This window comes from Lonchura striata, chromosome 4 (assembly GCF_046129695.1).
Source record: "Lonchura striata isolate bLonStr1 chromosome 4, bLonStr1.mat, whole genome shotgun sequence".
Classification (NCBI taxonomy): Eukaryota; Metazoa; Chordata; class Aves; order Passeriformes; family Estrildidae; genus Lonchura; species Lonchura striata.
In genome coordinates this window covers 11,041,876-11,064,881 of record NC_134606.1, presented here as the reverse complement: position 1 = coordinate 11,064,881, position 23,006 = coordinate 11,041,876, and the positions used below count along the sequence as shown (strand labels likewise).

General features: G+C 40.1%; 2 protein-coding genes across 9 annotated transcripts in view; both read right to left on the bottom strand.

The window, feature by feature from the left end:
- AFAP1 (actin filament associated protein 1) overlaps window positions 1-7,753 on the bottom strand; it is a 112,487-nt gene extending 104,734 nt beyond the window's left edge. For both annotated transcript variants that reach the window (XM_021550755.2, XM_021550756.2), the window contains exon 1: window positions 7,642-7,753. The gene's annotated coding sequence lies outside the window, so the exon portion shown is untranslated. The remainder of the gene's footprint in view (window positions 1-7,641) is intronic.
- Window positions 7,754-17,371: 9,618 nt separating this feature from the next.
- The window catches only part of ABLIM2 (actin binding LIM protein family member 2), a 126,164-nt gene continuing 120,529 nt past the window's right edge, over window positions 17,372-23,006 (bottom strand). For all 7 annotated transcript variants that reach the window (XM_021550652.2, XM_021550655.2, XM_021550659.2 and 4 more), the window contains one exon: window positions 17,372-19,116. In XM_021550652.2, coding sequence (XP_021406327.2) covers window positions 19,003-19,116 — 114 coding nt within the window. In that variant the 3' untranslated portion in view covers window positions 17,372-19,002. The remainder of the gene's footprint in view (window positions 19,117-23,006) is intronic.

The following is a 23,006-nucleotide window of genomic DNA, read 5'->3' as shown; positions in this document are numbered from 1 at the left end:
TCTGAAGTGAGAGATTTTTAGATATTTTGATTTGGGTATGTTTTTCAAGGTCTCCAAGTGTTGTTTTTTTTTTTCTTTTAAATTGAACCTTACTTGCTAAATATCCCCTTTTTCAGCAGAAATAGCTAACTTTGGAAATAGGATTGTTTTCGTAACCAGGTGGGGTCCCACCCATCTGCACTCAGCATTATTCATACTGGCCCTCATCCAGAATTTTCCCCAAGACTCCTCAGGGTGGATTTCATTCCTGTTAAGCTCAAAACAAAATGCTGTGACCTGACCTAGCCCCTTGTCTCCTCTCAGCTCTCCTGGTTCTTCCTGAAGGACCCATCATTCCCAATCTATGGAGACTCACAGCTTTTCATGGTGCTAATGACAAACACATGGTGCAGACACAGGGATCAGGCAAGGAGAAGAGTTCTGTATATTCTCAGCTTTTCACTCTGAATACTTTTTCCAATGGCTATTCTTTTGATAATGCTGTGTATCAACAGAGCTTAGACTCACTGAGCTTCCTAACGTTTTCAGATATTTACTTTCTTCAGCCTGAGCTCTTACAGCCAGTGACAAATCCAGTATTTCACTCTGTTCCCTAGCATGGACTGCATTACACAAATAAATCCCACTCTCCAAGGGGCAGTTTCTTTCTGTTTGATCTATGCTAAGATGCAGCAGCAGAACAGCATCAGAGCAACCCCTCTGCAGCTCAGCTGCCAACCATCACTGCCCTGGTGGCACTCAGCAGCCCTGCTCCTTAACTCATCCCTCTGCCTCCTGCATTATCTCTCCTGTTTTTGACTCCTGCCATTTTATTACTTCCTCATTACTGCCCACCTTGTTTTCAGGACAGTAGCCATGTCCTTTTGTTTGGTCTGACCTGCAGCAGGCAGGCAGCTGGTTTGCTGCATCTCCTAAAGCAGGAGCCCCCAAACAGTGACACAGGACTCAGCATCTCAGACCAATTCCTTCTGGCAGCTTTCCCTCTCTTCCTCATCCTGCTGCTGAAATGGGACTGCTCATGGCTTTGGACTCTTAAAACCTCTCGACCAAGTGTTTGTGCAGCGTGGTGCCTGGCTGCTGGAACCAGAAGATGGAGAACAGGCAGGAGAGTTTTGGGCAGGCTCCTTGCCCCCCAGGTTTGCTGGTCTGTGGGGCAGGGACTGAGCCCTGCCCAGTGCAGCAGCTGGGGCTACAAAGGCTGCCAAACTGGCACAGCACACACTGGGGAAAAACACAAAAGTAATTATTTCTATAACTAGCTAGTCAGTTCATGTGATTTCCTTTTTCCTGACAGAATAGCTAACCTTTTCCTAAATGTATTTCACATTTTATGCGCATTTTCCTTGCACCTGCTCATTTCATATGGCATTTCAAACTTCCTTGCCCAGATCTGGTACCAAGATGACTTCTGCCAAGAACTGGCTGGTTAAAAACCACAGAAATTACAGATCACACCCTGCTGTTGGCCATCAACATTAGCAGTTTGAAGCTCAAGGCCTTAATCTTTTATGCAAAAGTACAACAGTACATTTATTTATTTATTTATTTATTAGCAATTAGCCATTTTTCTCAGAAAACCTGTGTGACAAAGGCAGCTCTAACGTGTCATCTATACATATACACACTCTTTATTTATCTATATACATCTACATTTTCATTTGTATATATCACATACACAGAAAAACACATCACCATGAAGGCAGCTAGAATTACACACACAGTAACAATTCTGCTTGTCCTCATTGCTGCTTGCTCTTCCATCTACCTGTCAGCAAAGTCTGTGCCTGCAAGCAAGTCAGGCATGAGGTGACAACCTGTCAGACTGTCACTGTACACTGTCACCAGGGAATGAAAGCAAGAAAGTTTTATCTGTTGCAGATGGCAAGAAAAGGAATTTGAAAACAGCAGTGAACTTGGTACAACAATGAAAAAATGTAAGAACACGAAATGTTTTAAATTTTAGTAAAACTCCATAATCAGACCAAGGTAAATAAGGAAAACCAACCAACCAACCAGAAAATAAATCAGCTACTTACAGGGTGCTAATAATGTTTTGCATGCTGAAAAGGGAGATGTTGCAGCTCATCAGCTGACCTTGGCTACTACATTATGAACTTGCCTCTAGAAGAGACCTAGAGTAGTCTCCAAAGGCACATGTGATCCCACCAAAAAAAATATATATATATATATATATATATATATATATATAGCAAACCACTTAATCTGAGAAAGCTATGTTATTTCATATAAGAATCAGAGAAGTCTGAAAACACTTATTTATTCTGTAACGTTTACCTGTGTAGAAAACACCTGAATTAATCTAACTGCATAAATTCCTTTGTGAATATAATGCTGGGGATTGGAATGGGACTGAAGAGCATCCCCTGAGAAACGCTAAAGATGTAATTACTTGTGAATGAGTTGCCAATGCCAACTGAAATGTAGTGAAAAAATCTTCCACTGCTTTACAATCATCATCTTTTCTTACTCAGCCCAACAGCACACAGCAAAACCAGAAATCTGCCTACAAAGCTGGCACATATGGGAAAAGCTCACTCCTGGCTGTTTTATTTTAAACAAACCCTACAGTAGCTCCCATTGTTTGTTTGTTTTTCCCCCCAGACTAGACAGCATGTGGCTTATGAGCCACACTGATAGATGTGATAAAGCTTCTGCCAGATCTGATTGATGATGGCACTAGGAAGTGCTGTGAAGGTCACAGTGTAATTCTCCCTTTGCAGCTGCTCCTGGCAAAAAATGGTAGTGGAAAATGAAATCTGGATCTGCTAATTGCTAATAACAGGGAAATTCCATCCTTACCTAGCCTCTTCCTCTCTTCCAATTTCTAAGAGGAATGCCATAAGCATGTGTAACTGATGAGAGACCAGATAAGTTTCAAAGACATACTTAAAGATCCTTTAATGGACCAAAAACATATCTATCCACAGCAACTGGCCAAATATTGAGCTTTTATACTTTGAAGACAGTGCAGAGTGGTTTAGCATGAAAGCTACGTATGAAAGAACTTTTACTATTTGCTCTTCTGGAAAACTGAGATAACATACCACTACATATTCCCTGTGAAGGACTGCTATCTCTGATAATGTGAATATATGAACTAAGCTCCTTTCCCAAAAGTCTATTCATTTTAAATTAACAAGACAAGCATGCTCACTAGAAGTGGCCACTAGCAAGCCAAAGCATCCATCAGTCAAGTGGGACACCAAAATCCTCTTTTTCATAGATGTTGAGATGTCATGAGGACACTGATAAGAGACTTTGGGGAATTCACAAGCATGATATAATGACAGTCCCCTAATGAATAATATATATCCAGTGTAACTCATAGCAATTACCTCACATATAGTGTTGTATTTCTTGGGGGTAAGATGTTGTTATCTTTGAGACATCAGCTACATTACAGATTAAATTTGAAACCACTTGTGTACACTTTTCTGGCACTCACTATTAATGGATGGAAATATTTTTATACAGCATTTTGTCCTCACAAAGATTTTGGCACAAATAAGGCCATTACCAACATCTGTCTTAGAGCAAGATAGTCTTTATCACTCAGCTCAAAACTACATAATGGCAGAGAGATGTTGGCAGCAGAAATCCCCCAGACAGTTAAAAAATCCCACCAGTATATCACCATAAAAGGAATAATACATTGACTTTTCCCCTTTTTCAGTTGAAGAAAGATTTAGAAAAGACAAGCCTATCAGTTTGCTCCTTTTACTGCCAAACATACACCATCAATTTTTTAAACATCAATACATGTAAAGAGCAATATCTATACAAGATCCAACTGATTAAAAAAAAAAATCCTCTTAGGAGGTTCTTTCCTAGATTTCTTGATGAACACTGGCAAAATATACAAGATATATTGATTTATCCTATTTACAGACTCCTGTATTCTCCAAGACATACTGTAAGAAAGGTAACCACCAGCAGCTCATTTGGACATTACTGTGTTAAGGGTGCTCAGCACATTTGGCAGTCAAATCTTACTATGCACACTAATTCATGACTGCCTTTTTGCTAGGATGGAAAAGGGGAAACTGATGGCAGTTTTGCCATTCAGGTTTTAAATTGCTTGCCATATCTCTGGAAAATAGAGATTATGTCTCAAAAGTCTGTTACCTACTATGAGATATCCCTCACTGCACAAACCCAAGTTATGTTCCTGCAATACTATTCATTACCATGACTCACAGCAGCCTGCCTTTTATGGCCTGGAGAGACAAGAGTAAACTTCTGATCACAGAGTATCACAGAATGGTTTGGGTTTGGAGGGACCTTAAAGATCATCTAGCAGAGTCAGAGCAATTGAATCTGCACATGGTGTTTTAGAGCACTGATGCAGTCACTACAAAAGGCAGACCTGCATGTGTGCACAGACAGGTGGGTGCAGTGCGTGGGTGCTGTGTTGGGGTGACCCCTGAACTCTGAGCTCAGGGTCACCCCCGTGCCATTGCAGCTACGTGTCTTCCTACCTGCTCATCCTCTGTTGTCACACTGTTCCCTGTTGTCACACTGTGTGGCTTCATGCAGACACTCCCCTAAAAGGTATCTGGTATGGTCTTGAAAACTTAAATTGCTCTAAGGTCAGCTTGGGGTGCTTCACAGTAGAAAAACTAATTCCTGAAACTAATTCCTCCTAGACAATCCTTATAGATGGAGTACATTCAAGATCTGGCTTTTTCAGTCCTTCACTAAAAGCTCAGAGTTCACAGTACCTGCAGTCCTCCAGCTGACTTCCACATTTCTATTACTTCTGTTGGGTTTGACTATTAAGAATTGAACTGTGAGCCTAAGAACACTTTACATTAGAAGTATATTTATCTGGAAACATACATACATAATAATATGTAGCACAGTCACCCGTCCAGCCCAGACAGTCAGTTTCTGTACCAGATGAAACACTATTTGTCAATGAAGTGATGAGTCAGGGAAGTCAGAACCATACCAGTAGCTAGGTGTCATTCACATCTAATACCAGTTGAACTGCTCAGCTGGAAGGGATGCATTTTTTTTTTTTAAATGCCACAGTATGCTTTACTGTGACTAACCCATAACAGCATAGAGTGGAGTAAACTGTACAGGAGTTTGGAGGTGCAAGCCCTTGCATCCCACCCTCCCACCTCAGCAGGAGATCTGCAAATGAATATAAAGCACATCCCTTTCTCCTCCTCCTCCTCTTCTTCCTCGGGAAACAAAGAGCACAGCTTTGAACAAAGCAGTTAACCAGGCAGGCTCCTGGATACCACACTCCCACTGACTGACCTATCAGACACAAAACTTTTGAAAATGCATGGAAATAAAATCAGTCGACTCCACATAGCATCAACCAGCCCTGAACTGCTGTCTCTTTGTCCTGAGGCTACGTCACAAGGGAGACTGCAGCAAGCAGCAGGGCAATACAATTCCTGGTCTTACAGCAAGTTGTCTTTGCAGCACTGAAAGGAATAGCACAATTCGTCATACATGTACCAAATACAACTTGTCCCACTGAGATTTCAATATTTGCTTTTGGGTTTTATGTCTCAGACAGTATCTCTTCAACTCTGAGAACTTCAGGAGAGAAAAAGGAAAATCATCCTTCACTAAGCTTGTAAAATTTTAAAATAGTGTAAGTGGTTGATCTATTGAAGTCTTGCATTTTACCCCATCCTTGTTGGCACTGCTTCAATACTTCAGTTTCAACCTCACAGACCTCCCAAATCACTTCATCTAAAAATCTACCCAAGACACAGGAACACAACACAATACTGACTTTTGAACACAAATTTCCTAGGAAACACCAAACAGTGCCACATATCACCAAAGACAGTGAGTATCTGCTCATTGTTCTGTTTGCCGGCTTGTCACTGCAATCACTGGCTGACACACAAAGAAAACTGTAGATCTTTCTTTTTGAAATCCATTTCAAATTCTTCTTAAACCATATGGGGCCCTATAGCCCCAGAAAGGTGGGATGCTCTCCCTCTGTATCTAATGTAGCATTTGCTCTTATTTTACGCCACTTCTAAAAGGAAAAATGGTTTGTTCAACACAAGAAAGTAATTGTTCAGCTCTTCCCATGGAAACCACCAGGAGGCATAAGGGATGATGGAAAGGCACCAAGTGCCCATATCGGAGAGCACTGATGGATAGATCCATCTGGCTGCCAAGCTGCTCCCTTGTGCCCCTGCACCGGCCATTCTCAGAAAGGCACACAAAAAAAGGTTCATAATACTATTATTTTCATGAACGGAAAAGAGTGGCCCTGTAACACTTGGAGCAAGCAGTAGCAGAGCACCTGCAAGGGTGAGACACTAGCTATGGAATAATCATTAATCGTTATGGATACCGCTGAGAACGGAACCAAGCCGTGTCATGACATTTTTTTCCCTATGGAACAAAACCAAGAACTGCACAAAGAACAGCAGAATCTGTCGCCTTAAGAAGCCCTGGACTGAAGTACATTATTTAAGTGAATCTCTCGGGCTTTGAGATTTATCATTTCATAGTTGGATCTCAGCCGCAAACTTCAGTAATACAATAAACAGAACAGGCAGAGGCACACCAAGTGTTTGCATCAAAATGATCATAAAGGATCCAGAGGGGAAATGAGAGAAATACTTTCTGTTTTCTCACATGCACCTTATCTTGCCTTCCAGAGTGTGCATTTACTCAGCTGCACTATCCTTTAGGGCAGGTGAATGCCTGGGTTGCCGAGGGATGCCTGCCTGAATCCACTCACCTCCTGCCACTCCAGAGCTTTTAGGTTATGGAGCGACTCCTGGTTTTGGCTGTTTATCTGGCTCTTTTGCCGCCCATTATTTTCCTACCGCCTAAATCTTTGGCAAGTTTCCTCTAAGCCCTCCACATATCCCGCGCGTAGGACCAACAAACTCGAGTATCCAAAAAGCCTCTCAGTGGAAGGAATCGAACCACGTCGCTGTGACCTGTCCCCCCCAGCCTCCAATGGCAGCTGCTCCTCAGCTCGAACCTCCGCTCAACAGGAAATCAAGGAGCGGGCCGGCCCGGGAAGCCAGCGGGATGGATCTGGAAAGATGGTTCTGTTCGCCTCTGCCCTGAGTGACTCCAGGACTGGAACATGATGCAATCTCCCGGCTGTGATGGAACAGATCGAATGGCCAAGCCCGCGGGGAGACCACCTCAGCCCACCCCCCAAGGCAGAAAAGCAGGGAGCCCGCAGCGGTGCGAGGCGGCAGCGCGGCCGCCGGGCCGGTGCCGCTCCCGGGAAGGGATGCGAGTTTCGGGAAGGGATGCGAGTTTCGGGATGGCGGACGGAGCGCAGCGCTCCGCAGGACCGCGGCCGAGCTCCTGCCCTCCCAAAGCCGGGCAGGGGCCGCCACCGCCCGATGATCGGGTTCCCTCCCAGCTCTTTCCCTTGTGCTGCTCCCGCCCAAGAAAACGAGCGAGACGGTTTTTTTTTCCTAATTCTTTTTCAGCTTTTTTTTTTTTTTTTCCCAGTAAGCCACAGCTCTGCTAGCACGGGGCTGCCTGGAGCAGCGTCTGAAAAAGCCCATTTCAGAATCCAGCCCTTCCCCTCCCTGTTCTTGCCTCCTGCGCTCCCTCTCGGCCCGCGGGGCTCGGCAGGGATGCTGCCCGGGGCCGGAGCCCTCCTACCTTTGCGGCCGTCCTGCGGCGGCTGCCGGCACAAAGCGGCCGAGCGCGGCTCCTCCCGCGGCTCCGCCCGCAGCCCCGCTCTGCCGCCCCGCTCTGCCGCCGAGCCAGCGCCGGCCGGGGACGGCGGGAGGGGACAGCGGGGAGGGGACAGAGGGGAGGGGACAGAGGGGAGGGGACAGCGAGGAGGGGACAGAGGGGAGGGGACGGCGGGCGGCACAGGCGGGGCCGGAGCAGCCGCCCGCTCCCACCGCCCCCAGCCCGGGCCCGCCCCGCGGGGAGGGGACGGCGCCGAGGCGGAGCCAGCGGAACAAAGGCGGGGCAGCGCTGCAGCCCCCGGGCAGCGCTGCAGCCCCCGGGCAGGTGAGCCGGAGTGCTCCTCGCGAGGCAGATGCTGGCAGATCAAACCTGGGCTGCTTGCCCCGGAGTAAAGCCTCCCGGGAGCTTGTTCCCCGAGTAAGTGCTGGAATACTGCGCTATCACAGGCAGCCCGTGCCCTGCCCATTCCTGCTCGGGAGATGCTGTGACCTGAGCACTGAGCAGTGGAGGAATAACATGGATTTGGGGCATAACGAGCATGTCTGCATTTATCTAAAATTTAAGCTCTTTTGTTGAAATGGTGTAAAATCATACACTAACCCAACGCGGATTTAACACCTGGTTCCATCATTTTAGTTTAGCTTGATACAAACCAGATCTAAGCCAAGGTGAGACTAAGGTTTAAGTTGATTAAACCTGAAGGCTTCAGTTTGTAGCAAAATTGCTGAACCTGGGCAAGCTTACATAGGGGCAACCTGGGTTAACATGTTCCAACTTAGAGAAATCCCTTTATTTTCCTCTCTGTCCATACAGAAACTGAAAATCTGAGGTTACAGAAGAATGTCACTAAAGGAAGAACGTTAATAACAGCCATTCTGTCTTTAGTCAGGCTCGGTGTCAGAACTCCTTTAACTTCAGCTGGATGCACAGGTGTGCTCTTGTGAGAAATATTTGGGGAACATTGGACATGCAAATGCATAATTCTGTACAAGCTTGTACCTTACTTTGTACCATAGATTATGCAACTTGTTAAGCACCTTAAATTTTGATTAATAACATTTGGGTTGATCTGGCCAGGTTCAATGTGCTCTTCTGTCCTGTTTCATCATCCTCAGTCATTCCAAAGAAGGTTATACCAAAGGTAACAGGTTTGACCAGGGAAAATTCTATTTAGTCAGCATGTACACTGTGTGGCCACTTAGGATATGCATGAGATCTCTGTAGCCCAAAACAGGAGAGCTGAATTCACAGCCCAACCTTTTCAACAAGTATTACTTAGCCTAAAATCTCACTTTCAGCTGTTCTCTTTCTTGTATGCCTTTGGGTATGGGCAGGGAAGGACTTGCCTACCGGATGAGCTATTACAGCAGCAGCCTGCTCCTACCTGCCTTTTTGTATTCTGCTTGTTGGGAGTTGGTGGGGGAGGCTTTGGAATACTTAGAAGTAGTGATTTTTCAGGCAATAGTAAAGTGCTTAGCTGGTCTTGAAAAAATTAAACCACAGCTCCTCTTCTCCATGGTTCAATTGCTTGCAGCTATTGCGCTCTTTGAGCTACTTAATTTGTATCATGACCTGTAAAATATGATCTCTAGGGAGAACAATCCAATACTTTGCTATAAAAGCACAGCCCTTGGCTGCTGTGGAGCATGCAGTACCACAGATTTGTATGCTTGTAGTGAGCATTATTTGCTGGCTTTACTGCCTCTAGTTGTTTTGGTTGTTTTGTTTTGTTTGTTTTTTTTTTAATTTTAATGCACACATCACATTAAGTAACGCTTCAGCCTCTGCATGTTGTAAGACACGCTGTGGTCTGTAAACAGGGTGCTTGGTTCTAGCAACACTTTGGAGTATTTCTTCCACAGAAATGTCCTAAAGAAACTAGGAAGCTGATCAGCAGAGAAACGCAGATGAGACTCATCACAAGACCAACAAGAAAATAAGCACTTTGTGCCCTCTGTCAGATATGAAAGTGAGATAACTTAAGGGTTTGTCCTTAGGCTGTTGGAGAGAGTGGTTAAGACTTCATGTCTTGTGGTGGTAACTCCAAAGCAACTAAATAATGGGTTATCTATCATAAAGACAATCATCAGATAGCACAAGCTGTTCCTCATGGACAAACTCTTGGGCTGAAGGGCTCAAAAGGACACTTTTCTTATTTGAATTTTTAGTTTTCACAATGCTACACTTCAAAATGGCATTACTCCTCCACATTTTAGTTTGTACATATGCATTCTATAAGCTACTTCAGCTGAAAAATACAACTTAGTGATTAACTGAATTTCTTCCCTATGAATCTTTAATGACACTACTTAAATACAAATTCTATTTTATAGAATTAAAAAGAGCAGCATATAATTCACCTAGAACACAATATCATCAAAATAAATCAAGTGATTCCTAAAGAATTGCTTGCAGGGAAACTGAAGTCACATCATTAATAGGAAATCTGAGGTCCACAGTAACTGTACGTCATACTTTGCACCCAATAAACTTTTTAAACTAATCATCTTTTAACACAAAGCAGCAGAAAGCAAATCTGTGTAAATGTCCCTATTTGAAATACGTCCTCCAGCTTGAAAAAGCACTTTTTAGCTTTAAGACCAAATATTCATGCAGTGTTCCAAACTGTCTTTATTCTTAATAATTCATTATAAAGTTCTACTCTATCAAGGCTAACTTCATTACTGTAGAAATAATCTTCACCAGCTTTAGGCAGGACTTGGTGAAGCTTAGTCATAAAGATCCCCAATCTTCCTGTAATCTTCTTAGCACTGGTTATCACAAAAGAAAAGAAAATAATCAGAGCAAAGAAAAATTAAATAATCAAGTAGTCCCAGCAGTAAGGTATCCAAATAGAGTTGTTTACAAGACTGGGACCTTAACCATCAGATAATCTGTAGTGTGTTGAGAAGAAAAGTCATGACAATGACAGACCATATTTATTATCTTTAGGATGTGCTTAAAAGAGTTATTTATGCATATTTTAAGGCTTTTCTTTTTCCCTTGGAAAATCAGCATTGGATGAAATCTGAGAAACACAAGCATGAGGAAAAAAAATCTCCAACCATTTGTTGTGATTTATGTCTTGTAAGGTATTCCAAGCAATTTGGATTTGGCTCATTTAAGTAATGTAAAAAGGCAGGAAAACAGTACTTTAGACATTTAGAGGTATGGGTCAGTTTTTAAAGATACACTCAATTCCACTTCAGATCTGCCTTGGACTGAGTCCATAACTTGACAACTCACTAGTTTAAGAGGCCCCAAAAATTCAGCAACATCCTATTGAGAAAACAAGTGTAAGAAAACCTACTGGATGCTAAGAAAACCTACTGGATGCTCTAAGTCATGACTGGTATTCCCTGAAAGTCTGCTCAATAAGTTTCAGTAAGACCTTTCAAGGTGCCTGTACAAGATTATGTTCTTTTTTCCAGCACCTTAAAGTGAAATCATAGCTGTGGGGAAAAGCCTGTATCTTCTTGATATTTGTTATCAGACAGACTGTAAAAAAAATAGCTTGCTTTTTTTTTTTTTCCCTTTTCTTTGGAAGGAGCAGACAAAAAAAGCCTACAAGTGGCAAAATGCTGACTTCATGTGAGACCCCAGAGTGCCCTGTGACACTGGTGTGGCAGGCAGGGGAGGTCAGGCTCAGGGAGCAAGCATCAGCTGTCCCTGATGTGTCCCACCTCCTGCCTCAGGTTGTATTGCCAGGGGGAGTGGATGTCTCAGGGCAGAGTGAAAAGCAGAAATCCTGTGCAATCTGGGCTGCCAAGAGATGGAGTGGCACTGCAGCAATTGCCACTCTCTTCAGTAAAACATATTGATGGCAGGATTTCAAAAGCAGGAGGCAAGTTAAGCCTTTTTAGAACAGAAACCATAATTTTTCAGTAAGGAAAACATCACTGTTTCTGAAGTTGTCTCAGACACTCAAGGCATTTACAGACTAGGAATAAATGTATTTTACAAATATAAAAAAGCTCTTGATAAAGATAGGGTATTTTTCCCTTTCTTATACTGTGATCCTGTTACAGCAGAATCTATTGTTATTAAGAACCTAATAGCATCTTTTTGATTTTTTTAAAAGAGTATAGTGAGTTATTTCTTCTTGGGTCCAACATAATTTCCAGGTCCACTGGGGGAAAAAGTAATTATATTTTAGATACACTTGAAAATTTTGTTTCAGGAATCTTATAGTACTGCGTACATATATGTGCCAAAAGGACTTACACAGCAGAAATGCCATTCACCTTTGTGCAAAAAGCAAATTTGAAAAAGTGTGCATTATAGAAACTTCAAGAGCAGGGATAATGCTGCTTTTCCACAATGCATAGGCCTCTCCTTACTCTCCACACAGGGAGGTCATGTCTGTAACAAAACTATCTGCAAGTAAATTCACAGTGATGTAAATACCTTAAATTAGGTTTTTGATTTGAATCAGGGCAAAGGAAGGAATCTATAAAAAAGGATAATATACATTTTACAGAACCTTCATGTGCAGGTAAAAATAGTTACTTTCCACTTATATTCTTCTGTTTGAACTAAACATAGGCAAACAAGCCTTCCTGCAATTTCAGTTTTGGAAGAAATTCTGTATCTGACCTTTGTGCTCTGGTGCAGGTATGAATGCCAGTGATTTCAGTGGGATTAGCATTTAGTTACTGACATTTTCAAAATACTATGCTAACATCCCTTTATTAAATGCATATTAAACCCTCAGAATCACTGAAAAGTAGCTCTGCCTTTGGGTATTAGTAACTTGAAAAAAAAAATTCCTATTCATGTAATTTTACTGCTTATAAATTTAAATTTTATATTAAAGTTGAATACAGTAGGGGAAGATTTCCTCTAATTCTTGCCTCCTTGGCCTGGTTTTCTTTGAATGCAAGCAACATTGGGGCAAAAACAGGATCTTATTGAAAGATAAATTTTAACTTCTATTCTGTATTTATGTTGTCTCCTGTGCCATTTAAAATGGAGTAAATTATTTCAGTAGTCTGTGATTACTACATTATTTTTATTGCACTATAATCAGTTATCATACCCAAAAAAGGGATTAAGACAAAAAAATGCAATTTGAAGAATTTGATCCTTATACAGCAACTTATACAGTCCTCCTGGCACTGCCATCTGTCAAAAATTAATTGTCAGATGAAGAATGTCTAGTATAAAATTGGGAAAAAAATGGAGAGCTCAAAGTGTTTCTGCTCCATATCCGTAACTCGAGAGCATTTTTTTTAAGCCTGACTAGCAGACTTATCAAGTGGCATGAACAGGTTTAACCCTGTTCCTCAAATGAATTATTCCAGGTCAGAGAACTGAAAGGAAGTTCAGGCAGATCATTAACAACCTCAGGTGTTTAATTTGCTATCAATCGTGGTGCTTTCTTAATTATCAGTTAATAGAAAAAAATTTATAGTAGTAGAAATAATGACTCATGTCAGAGTTCAGAATCATGTCCACTTGAATGGAAAAAAAACCCCAGCAATCTGCAAGAGTGAGATGTGAGGTTAGGTCAAGCAAGGCATCAACATAATGTAGATTAGTAACAAAAAAAGTCAAAGACATTCTCAATTTTCTTCTTCTCCACATCCCCCACACCCCCCAAAAAAAAAAAAAATATAGTGCTTGACATATCATGAGAAATAGGAAGCTTTTATTCTGTCAGACCATTCTAGAACACAAGGTACAAAGGGCTGAGAGAAATTTGAAGAACTATCAAGGGCAAAGAAAGGTTTTAATCTCAAAAGAAATAAAATCATTGCATATATTAGTGGAGAGACAAGGTAGAGGATGTAATAAAAGAATGTATCATAGCAAATGGACAAAACAGATCAACAGCAAATCATCCATGACACAAATGTAACCAGATTCAAAACCAGAAATCAACGTTATCCAGACTTGTAACAACAGGCAAATATGTAATAGCTGGGATGCTCATGCCCAAACTGTGATACATTTACCTGTGTGGGACACGATGCTTTTGCCTGGTTTTGGTTTCCTCCTGATCCCTCTGGAGCTGCTGCTTGTCCAGGCTGGCAGGGAAGGACTGGCTGCTGCCAACAGCCCGGCTGCCGCAGACTTCTGTCCATTACAAACATGGAACCCACCTGCTGACACCTACCTGTGGGCACAGATGTCAAACACCAAGGGGAAGGAAGAAAATGTCCTAAATCATGGAAAGTAGCAGCATTTAGATCTAATTTCTAGCTGTAACTCACAGAGATGGTGGTTGTGAGGAGGGAGTAACAACCTGCTGCAATAACACAACAAACTGCGATTTGCTGTGGCTGTTTCACCTGTGAGTTAAGCTACTGAGATCTTGCTTTTCATGGCCATCTGCTTTTACTAAGTACCTTTTCTAACACGGCTTTTCACAGGCTAGAAAAAGTGAGAAGGGATACAAAGACTCAAAAAGCCTGAGCCAGCACCTCCTATGCGCTTTTAAAAATTTAACCATACCACATAGGCAGCTTGGATATAACAAAAAGATGCAATCTTCCAGTATAAATTTACATGTACAAGAGAGTCACATCTGTCATTCTGATATTAATAACAGCCATCTTTTTTTTTTTTTTAATACTCAAGATATATGAAAAATAGTAGCCACAGCTGTGACCTGTCAAGTAATCACATTGGTCAAAGGTCAGTTGAGGTCTTGGGAAGCTTATAAAGTGATCCTGTCCTTTTTCTCACACACAAATCAAAAGGGCAGGAGAATATGAATATAAGGATGTTCTGAAGCTTATGCACCAGAGTTGAGTGCCAGACAGAAGTGGCTGGGATCTCATCCAGTTCACCTTCAAATAACAGAACAGAATCTTCCTGCAGATATGTGAAAAGGTTAGTAAAATAATTGGTCTGTCTTGGTCACACTTGGGAAATGTTAAATAGATGGCTTCTCCAAATGAAAATGTGGAATGTAAAACCAGGCATCTCTCTTGGTCTGAACTGTAACTTTCTTGCCCATGTAAAATTAGCCTTTTCTCAGAGGGTTATTAGATTCCAGGTACTGTCTCACAACAATGCATTTTCTTGTTTCTGCAATTACAGGTTTCAGAGTTCTCCCCTGAACCATGAGGAAAAGAAATAGCAGAAGGTCAGAGAAAAATGTCCAGCCTTCCCAGACAGCTAGAATGGTAACCTCGCATGCCTGGTTTCCTAGCTGGAATTGTCGGTCAGATATTCCTTCAGCAACCACAAAACCCCACATATTCCTTTGTCTCAAAGACTGTGATAATGAAATGCTGTCTCTTTCATTGCTGAGTTTGAGACATGTCTTCTTTAAAATACATGAGGTGAGAATTAGGTCATACATAGGGCTGACATGAGCAGCTGAGACATACAGCTCAGATCCAAGAATGAAAATGAAATCTCTGACAGAATTCCCCTGCTTCTTGTATACATATCAAAATAAGTTTCTCAAAGAGAGAAACTTCTCTTTTGAGCTGTATAACCATATCTATACTTATGAAAATGCTGAAAGGCAGCATGTCCTTGAAAACAAGAATATAGAACACTTAATAACTCTAAAGAGCATTATCTGAAAACAGCCTATGATTTGTTGAGATTTAGTTTTTTACTGCCAACACCAGACCACACTATCAGATGGAACATTCTGGCAAAGTCTTATCTCATTACTCTGAATGCCTTTTCCATTTCATAATACTACATAAGATTAGCATATGGAATCTTATTAAAATAAACCTGAATATTTACTACCCACATATCAGTCTATCCACATTTAATTAGACACTCAAAGTTCCTGAAAGAAAACAACATGCCTGAAATTCCAATTCTGCAATTTTTAAAACATGACAGATTTTGGAAACAGGAATCTTGCACTCTCTGGTATACCATGGTTTATGGAGTTTAGGTGATGTACAGACAACTTAGCAGTGAAGTAAATCACAATGCTACTCACTTTATGGTCCTTTTACACTGGTATATTTAGCTGGTGCCAAATCCAGCACACAATATCATACTGTAAATGTGAATTTAGAGAGCATAACTGAATAGGTCAGTACCATATGACAGTAGATGCTTTAAATATGGAGTGATGCACTGGCATGTATCATGTGAAAACACAAACAGCTTACTGAGCTGTGCCACCTTTGCACGGAACAGACATCTACAGACCATTTCAAACTTTCATGGAAATGAAATAAGGACACACAAGAGTACTTCATCTAAAGTCAGCAAAGGTTTTGTGTATGGAAGCCAAAATTCCATTTTGGTTTTGGCTGGTAGTAGGAACGTATGTTGATAAACTGACTGTCTTCTAAAACATTTTTGCGTGTTTGGCATTGAATGCATGCCTGTTTAGTGAATAGTATAATGAGCACAAAAAATTACTGTGTTCAGGAGTTTTGTGAGATCTGTGCAACTCAAAGTACTTTCCTGAATGCTTGAGAGTGATTTGGTAACATGGTCTAGGAACTGCCAGTGGTTTTAAGATTGGTATTCTACCAATTGGAAAAAACTGGTTATGTCCCCCAATAGACTGTAGGCATAGAATTAATTTAATCCAAGATTAGGTAGCCTGCAGTGTGTTCTTCTGCAGAGGGATTGCTTTTCTTTATATTCAGTGGACAGGAATATGATTGGGGCAATTCATCTTGCATTTTGAACATTAGGATGTGAATGAAGAGCTTTTTTTCTCCTCACTGACCATAAAAGGAAGCATAGAATGATAAAGGAATTTGTCTGCAAATATAGAAAGAGGAAGGGGTACAACTCCTAATGGAGTTGGGCATTGTGGTAAGAACTAATGCTCATGAGCTAAAAAATCTAGATGGAGGTATATTAAACAAAAATTCTACCTGATTTAGCTCAGGCAGGACGAGGACCTTCAAGAGACAATTTTAAGGCTTGACATTATAAGAGATGAACTGTCCCAAAACAGTGTAAATGAGTCACACCTCACATGAGCTCAGCATCCTCACTTGTAATCAGCCACACATCTACTGGTGCATAAAACAGTAGAGCAGCACAGAGCTGTTGATTGCCTGAGGTGCTCAGTAATGCACTTTTTCCTTCAGCATAGGTTGAATCTTACACCAGTATAAAAGCTGCTGTGGTTAAAAAAATTTCAAATTACTTATGAAAATCCATACTAAACCTGATCTGCACTGATACGTGGATTTCTTTGATCAACCTGAGATTTTCTTAATCACTGAGAAGATGTCTGTAATCAATATGATGTCCCAGGAATGTGTGGATGAGAAGATCGGCAACGTCAGACTTCCTCATAATAGTTCTCCAGTCAATTATTCTCCTGGATTTAGTTTTTCTTAGTTGCAATGGATCCTGCTGGTCACATTTTGAATTGGCCCGTTTCAATGGGCTGCCAGTTTTCTCAAAACAATGCAACAAGATACTTGAGGCTGAAGAGCCTCATGGATGTGGTCTACACAAGATTGGGAGCTGTCATTTGAAACTGGCTAATGACTCTCCACACAGGCTGGTGGTTCTGTACATCACCAGCATAAGCAACTTTTGCTTGCTGAGATGTGACAGCTGCTTGACAGATTGTTTAAATCAAGACTTTACAATAAATTGACATTCAGAAGTACACTCAATGCTCTCCTCAGTGAGCAAATTTAATGCAAATTAGATATTATTTACATTAGTTAATGGGAAGACCCTATCCAAAGCAGCAATATGATCTAAAAAAATTATACACACATTAGCAAAGTCATTCAGTTATGTCTTTGTTTTAATGAATTTTTTTAAACATTTTTATCATCAGACAAAACATTTAGGTAATGAGAAAATATTTATTTCCAACAGCATGGACTTTGAAAGTAAGTTGGAAGAAGGCATGTTCAATGCTATGATTTTTCCAATGCTGGGTCAGTTGAAATAGTGTTTTGTAGTGCATATATTAACCAGTTACCTTAAGGAAATGCAAAAAGACATAGTGAAGTAGGAGGTGAGTACAAACATCCAAGGCAGTAAAAATGCAGAATACTGACACATGGCTGAAAAATGTACTTTTTGTAATGCTCATTTAGTATCACAAAAACCTAACAACTCACTTTAAAACATTCTTTGTCAGCAACCATACCTCTGACCAAATGAAACTATTAAATTTAATACAGTCTTTCAGCTGGAAGAGATATTAAGGTCTAACACTTATATCAAATGCTTAGATTTTGTTAGCTTTGCTTGTTATTTAAGATAGTTTCAAGGTACTGCACCAGTATCACATAGTTTGGTTTTTTTCAAATTGACTTGTACAGAAACATGCAAATAGTAATGCATGAGGGTTTTATGGATTTGATTCTAATTGTCTGTATTATTGATAGAGCACACCAAGCTTTTTTTGTTACATTTTATGCTGAACTGTTCCATTTCCACATCTACCAAATGCCATCACAATTCTCAGGGCTCACTGTGTAAAGCTGGAAAGTTGAGAAAGTAAGAATGCCTTCACTTAGGACATATATAAATGAAAATAATTCTTTTATAGATAGATCTATCTATCTACATAGTAATTAAGATTACATGGTATTTTATCAGCATGAAATGTAAAAAAAAAACATTCTTCAAACACCCCAAGCTAGTAGGAAAACACAGTCAACTGGCACAATACACTCTTCAACCAGTTTTGCATAAGGCTTCAGTTTTCCTGATGAATGGAACTAAATCTTAGTAGGTCTGTATACATTTTAGTAATTATAACTGTTTTATGTCACAATATATTCTTAATAAAATAAAAACTCTGGTGTTGTAATTAAAGATAGCTAGTTACCTTCTAGACAAATACTATCTTTTAAAGAGTACACTGTGTTTAAATATAAGAAGTAGAATTAAGGTGCTTCCATATTTCTGCTTTCATTCTTAAAAAGTACCACAGATAAACAACTGCAATAATTGCTTGCGGATATGCTTTTCTTTGGCTTCTACCATATTTTTAATAGCATCTGATCCCCTGCTGGAAAATTACTTACTTGATTTTGTAAAAATTGCATTATAAAACTGAATGAAACAAAATGTTGGATGTATTTCCTGTGTACAGATACACTTTTTTCTCTTCCTTTCAGAATTTCCATTTGCATCAAGCAACAAATGCAAGCAACAATAAATTTAAAGCTAGATTTTTTGCACATTGTAAACTGGGTAGGACCAGGAGTTACTGACAAAACCAGCTGGAAATGCAAGATTAGCAAATTCTCTGTATCCCAACACATTACCATCTAATCTGTCTTGTTTCCCTGACACATACTAACACAATGAAGCTGGACAATGGTTCAACAGCAAGTGCATGTGATAGTTCTGGCAAGACTATTTTTGTTTTGATTAAGCACATATTTTATCCGGGAGGGTTTAGAAAAGCAGGGCCTTTTTCTTCAGGTCATTCCGCTTCCAAAGTGCCAGACGATCAAATTCCTCAATACTCATTTTGAAGACTTCCTGGAACTCTTCAGGGGATAAATGCCTCTTGAAAATGAAAATACAAAAGATATCATTAAGCTTGTCTGTGCACAGGAATATTGCTGCCCTAAGTTTTAAAACACACTACAAAAAAATGCATCAGGGTTTGCATTTAAATTCCAAAATTGTTTCTGGAAAAGACTGCATCAAAACCAAATGAGGTCAGAGTAGCTGGGAAATGAAATTATTGATAGCAATACTGACTTTTGAAAAAAAGTAATCTTTTCAATATAGTTCTAACTGAACAGAAGACATGGTTTTTGGGAAAAAGTATGTTTATTCAGGGTGCCTGATGACAGAGCACACTGAGACAAATTCAAGTTATTCCAGGACTTAAGAGAGATTGATAACAATGTAATTTTAGACTTCGATTTGTTTTGCCTTGATCTTTAATGAAAGCACTGGACACCACACGGGTCCACTAATAGCAACCTTGTAACAAAGGAGAGAGCATACTGCTAAATTCTGAAATCCAAAATGTGCTCATCCATGGGGAGAGACTCTAGTCAGAAGTTAAGGCTGGATAAAGCAGGTTTTTAAATGTCAAGAAATACGCTTCTATTTGATGTTTTCATGCTTTAATATAAAAAAAATAAAAAAGAGATTGAGAAAAAGGGAAGAAATCCAACATAAAGAATTGGAAGGAGGTAGGGTAACAATTCCCTAGCAATTATTAGCATCCACACAGAAAAGACAGAAAAGGTAAATATGTGAGTGAATTCAGTAAACTTTCACTTGCCATTTATTAACAATGACTTCATCTTTGTAATGTAATTTACTCAAGAAAACTAAAGAAATTGTTTGTAAGAAGTCATTGTATATAATTACTTTGGATGGTTATCATGGGTTCTTGTTTCTTAAGAAAGGACAGACTTGTTTTGGTTTTTTTTAACAGGACTTGTTTTTTTCCCTTAAGATTCCACATATTCAGAACAACAGTGACTAAGATCTTGGAACTGAGCCTTCACTTTTCATTTGACAAATGACAGCAACCCACCATAAGCGCTGCTCATAGCATGGAACAAACACACCATACATATTTCACAAAGGAGATCATTTTTCACAAGAAAATGAGCAACATCTGACAATGTATTTTAGAAACAATCTCTCACTGACAGAATTTAATTCTCTTGGACTCAGAAAGAAAAAGTAACTTCTTTCTGCATTGCTTTTTTTTTTTTAATTTTTTCCTGTTAATCCAGTGGACAAATACAAGTAAGTTTAACTTTAGCAACTCCCTACAGCAAGGAACATGTCTGTAGGCTGTAGGATTGAAAAAGAAGTCTGGATGAGCAAAGTGTGTAATATTTTACTTTATTTTACTTTCTACGTTGTGGATAACACTTGAGACATTTCTTCACTCAGGAGAAAGCAGTGGCAAACTGTAGTTCTTACTCAGAAAAAGAGAAAGCCTATATACCCTTGCAGGTAAAGCTACTTTGCCAATCTTCCAAAACATAGAAAATTACATAAAACTTTAAAAGGACTATTTTGTTCACCATTTTTCTTTCCCTGAGGTAATTTACACCATGTATTACAAGAAACTGCTGTGGTCTCATTAGATCTGAGAGGTCAGTGGAGGAAAACTCAAGGAGCCCTATATCACCCCTTTCCTCCAGAGTGCCAAACACTTGCTACATCTTTCCCTCCTAATGAAGCTTGCCAACCATCTCAGTACCAGCTGTGCAATTCCCCCTTCCCTCCCCAATGTTGTACTTTGCCATTTATCCTTTTGCTTTGCCCTCAGGCTTAGTGAGCCTTCCATCCACACGCAGCTTCCCAAGCCAGAATGAATTAGCTCTGCACTGTGCTCCTCTGCCTGTGCCCAGATCACACCACCTTCATTCTTTGCATACACTCATTTTCTGTCTTTTATAACTAAGTTTTGTTTGATAACAGCACCATTTTTTCCTCCTCCAAGAAGTCTGCCTGGTCCAAAAGCAGGTGACAGTTTCCAGCCCAGGGACAAAGTGACTGAGATGGGGAAGGCATAAGCTCACATATTTCCACATCCCTCCAATTTGAAAGTTTCTTTGCTTTTAATTTTTTTCCCACATATGCCCTCATCTCAAGGACTAACAAACTGACTTCCATATTAGCAGATTCTTACTCCATCAATGCTTTATCCACATGCAGAAATAATTCTGGTAGGAGGGAACATTTTCCCTTTGGTGTGAACTCTCTCTGAGAATGCCAGTCTGTCCCCAGTGTAATATATTTTCAGCTGCTGTCCCTGCATCTTAAAACTTTCACCATACCCTGCTTAAGCACCATGGGCTCTAGATTTGGGACTGACCCTAGAAGCAGCAATGACTTAAGTTCTGTCTTCAAATTTGGAATAAAACCTTGGTCCCAGAATGATGTCATCAAACTGGCAAAGCTTCAAATAAAAGCAATCAAAGTAATCATGGGTTGCAGTTTGATTTACAAGGAAACACTAAAAGGCCAAAGTATGTCTAAGCTCAGCCAAATGATGACTAAGGTAAAATATGGTAATATCTACAAGTATTTGAAGGGTCTAAACACCAGGGGAATACACCAGTGTGAGAAGTTTATGGTCACACTTTTCTATGTATATGTGATGCTAAATTTTGCCTGCACTATTGTTGGGTCTTTCCTTAAAGCTTTAAAACCTAGAGCTATTCCCAAACCTAAAGGCAGAAAAATGCATCAGTAAAAAATCCTGGACTGACTCATCTTTCTTCTCAGCTATTGGAATATTAATTTGCCTTAACTGAAGCGATACCTTCTCTCATTAGTCAAACAAAAGAAGGGAAATTGAAAACTATGAGCAGGGAATATGAAAGGTATTTATCTTGAGGTATGAGAGAATATGGGTGAAGCTATGCTTTACAAGACCAAGATTATAATTTCCTTTTTCTTTTTTCAGGAATGGATCAGCTTAAAATATCCAGCTATGTTAATAATGCATCACTGGCCTATTAAAGGAAGGAATGGCCAAACTTACTAATAAAAGCAACATCCATTACTTTTTTTTTACTAGAGTTGGCCTTGTTTACATAGGAAGTCTGGGTGTTTTACAGTGTGCTAGTAAATGATTCCTAATTCCCTTTGTGACAGTTTGGCCATATTCAGGCAGCTTAACTCAATCTCCTTCTCTGCTGTGCATCAACAGCAAGGTTGGGCATGTTGCAGACACTGAGGAGAGTAGAGAGGACCTTCCAAGGTCCTGTTCTGCCCACACCCTGAACTCACTGTATGTAAGTGAGGTCCTTTTGGAAGCTACATAATGATGTTAACATGATGCTACCTGAAAACATTGCTAAAAGATAAGGTAAGCAATTTAAAGATGATTCTTCACTACAATGACTGCTACACTGGAGCTCACAGCATCAGAATATCAGCATTTGTGACACAGTTAAATGTGATATTACTACAATAGAAAGGACTATGGAATCATGTTATTTTGATAAAATTGTATTAATCTGAGGCTTTTATGAGGATATACAGAACTAAGCAAGGGCTGAGCTAAACCTCTCCACTGCATTGCAACCACTAGAACAGAAAATCCTCATCCTCTATGAAACACAAACAAAATGAGCAGTACAGACATGACGTCATTTTTTACTCTCTCAGAACAAAAGTAATTAATTGCACATTCAAATACTTGCTCCACAGTGTTATCTCAAAAGGAAGTGGTGCTTTTCGCTATAAATTAATGAGGCTTGTCTCTATTTCTGTGGTGTGCTAAAAAGCCAGTAGTAATTCTAAATAGAGTTATAATGTCTATTTAATTCAATGAGATTTCTTTTTCCCAAGAACAATTTAGCTCTCAATGAAATTCAGAGATGCTCAAAACCAACACATAGTGTAATGGTTTCACTGCAGCTGGCAACCCACACAACCATTCACTCACTCGCCCACTGGTGAAAGGA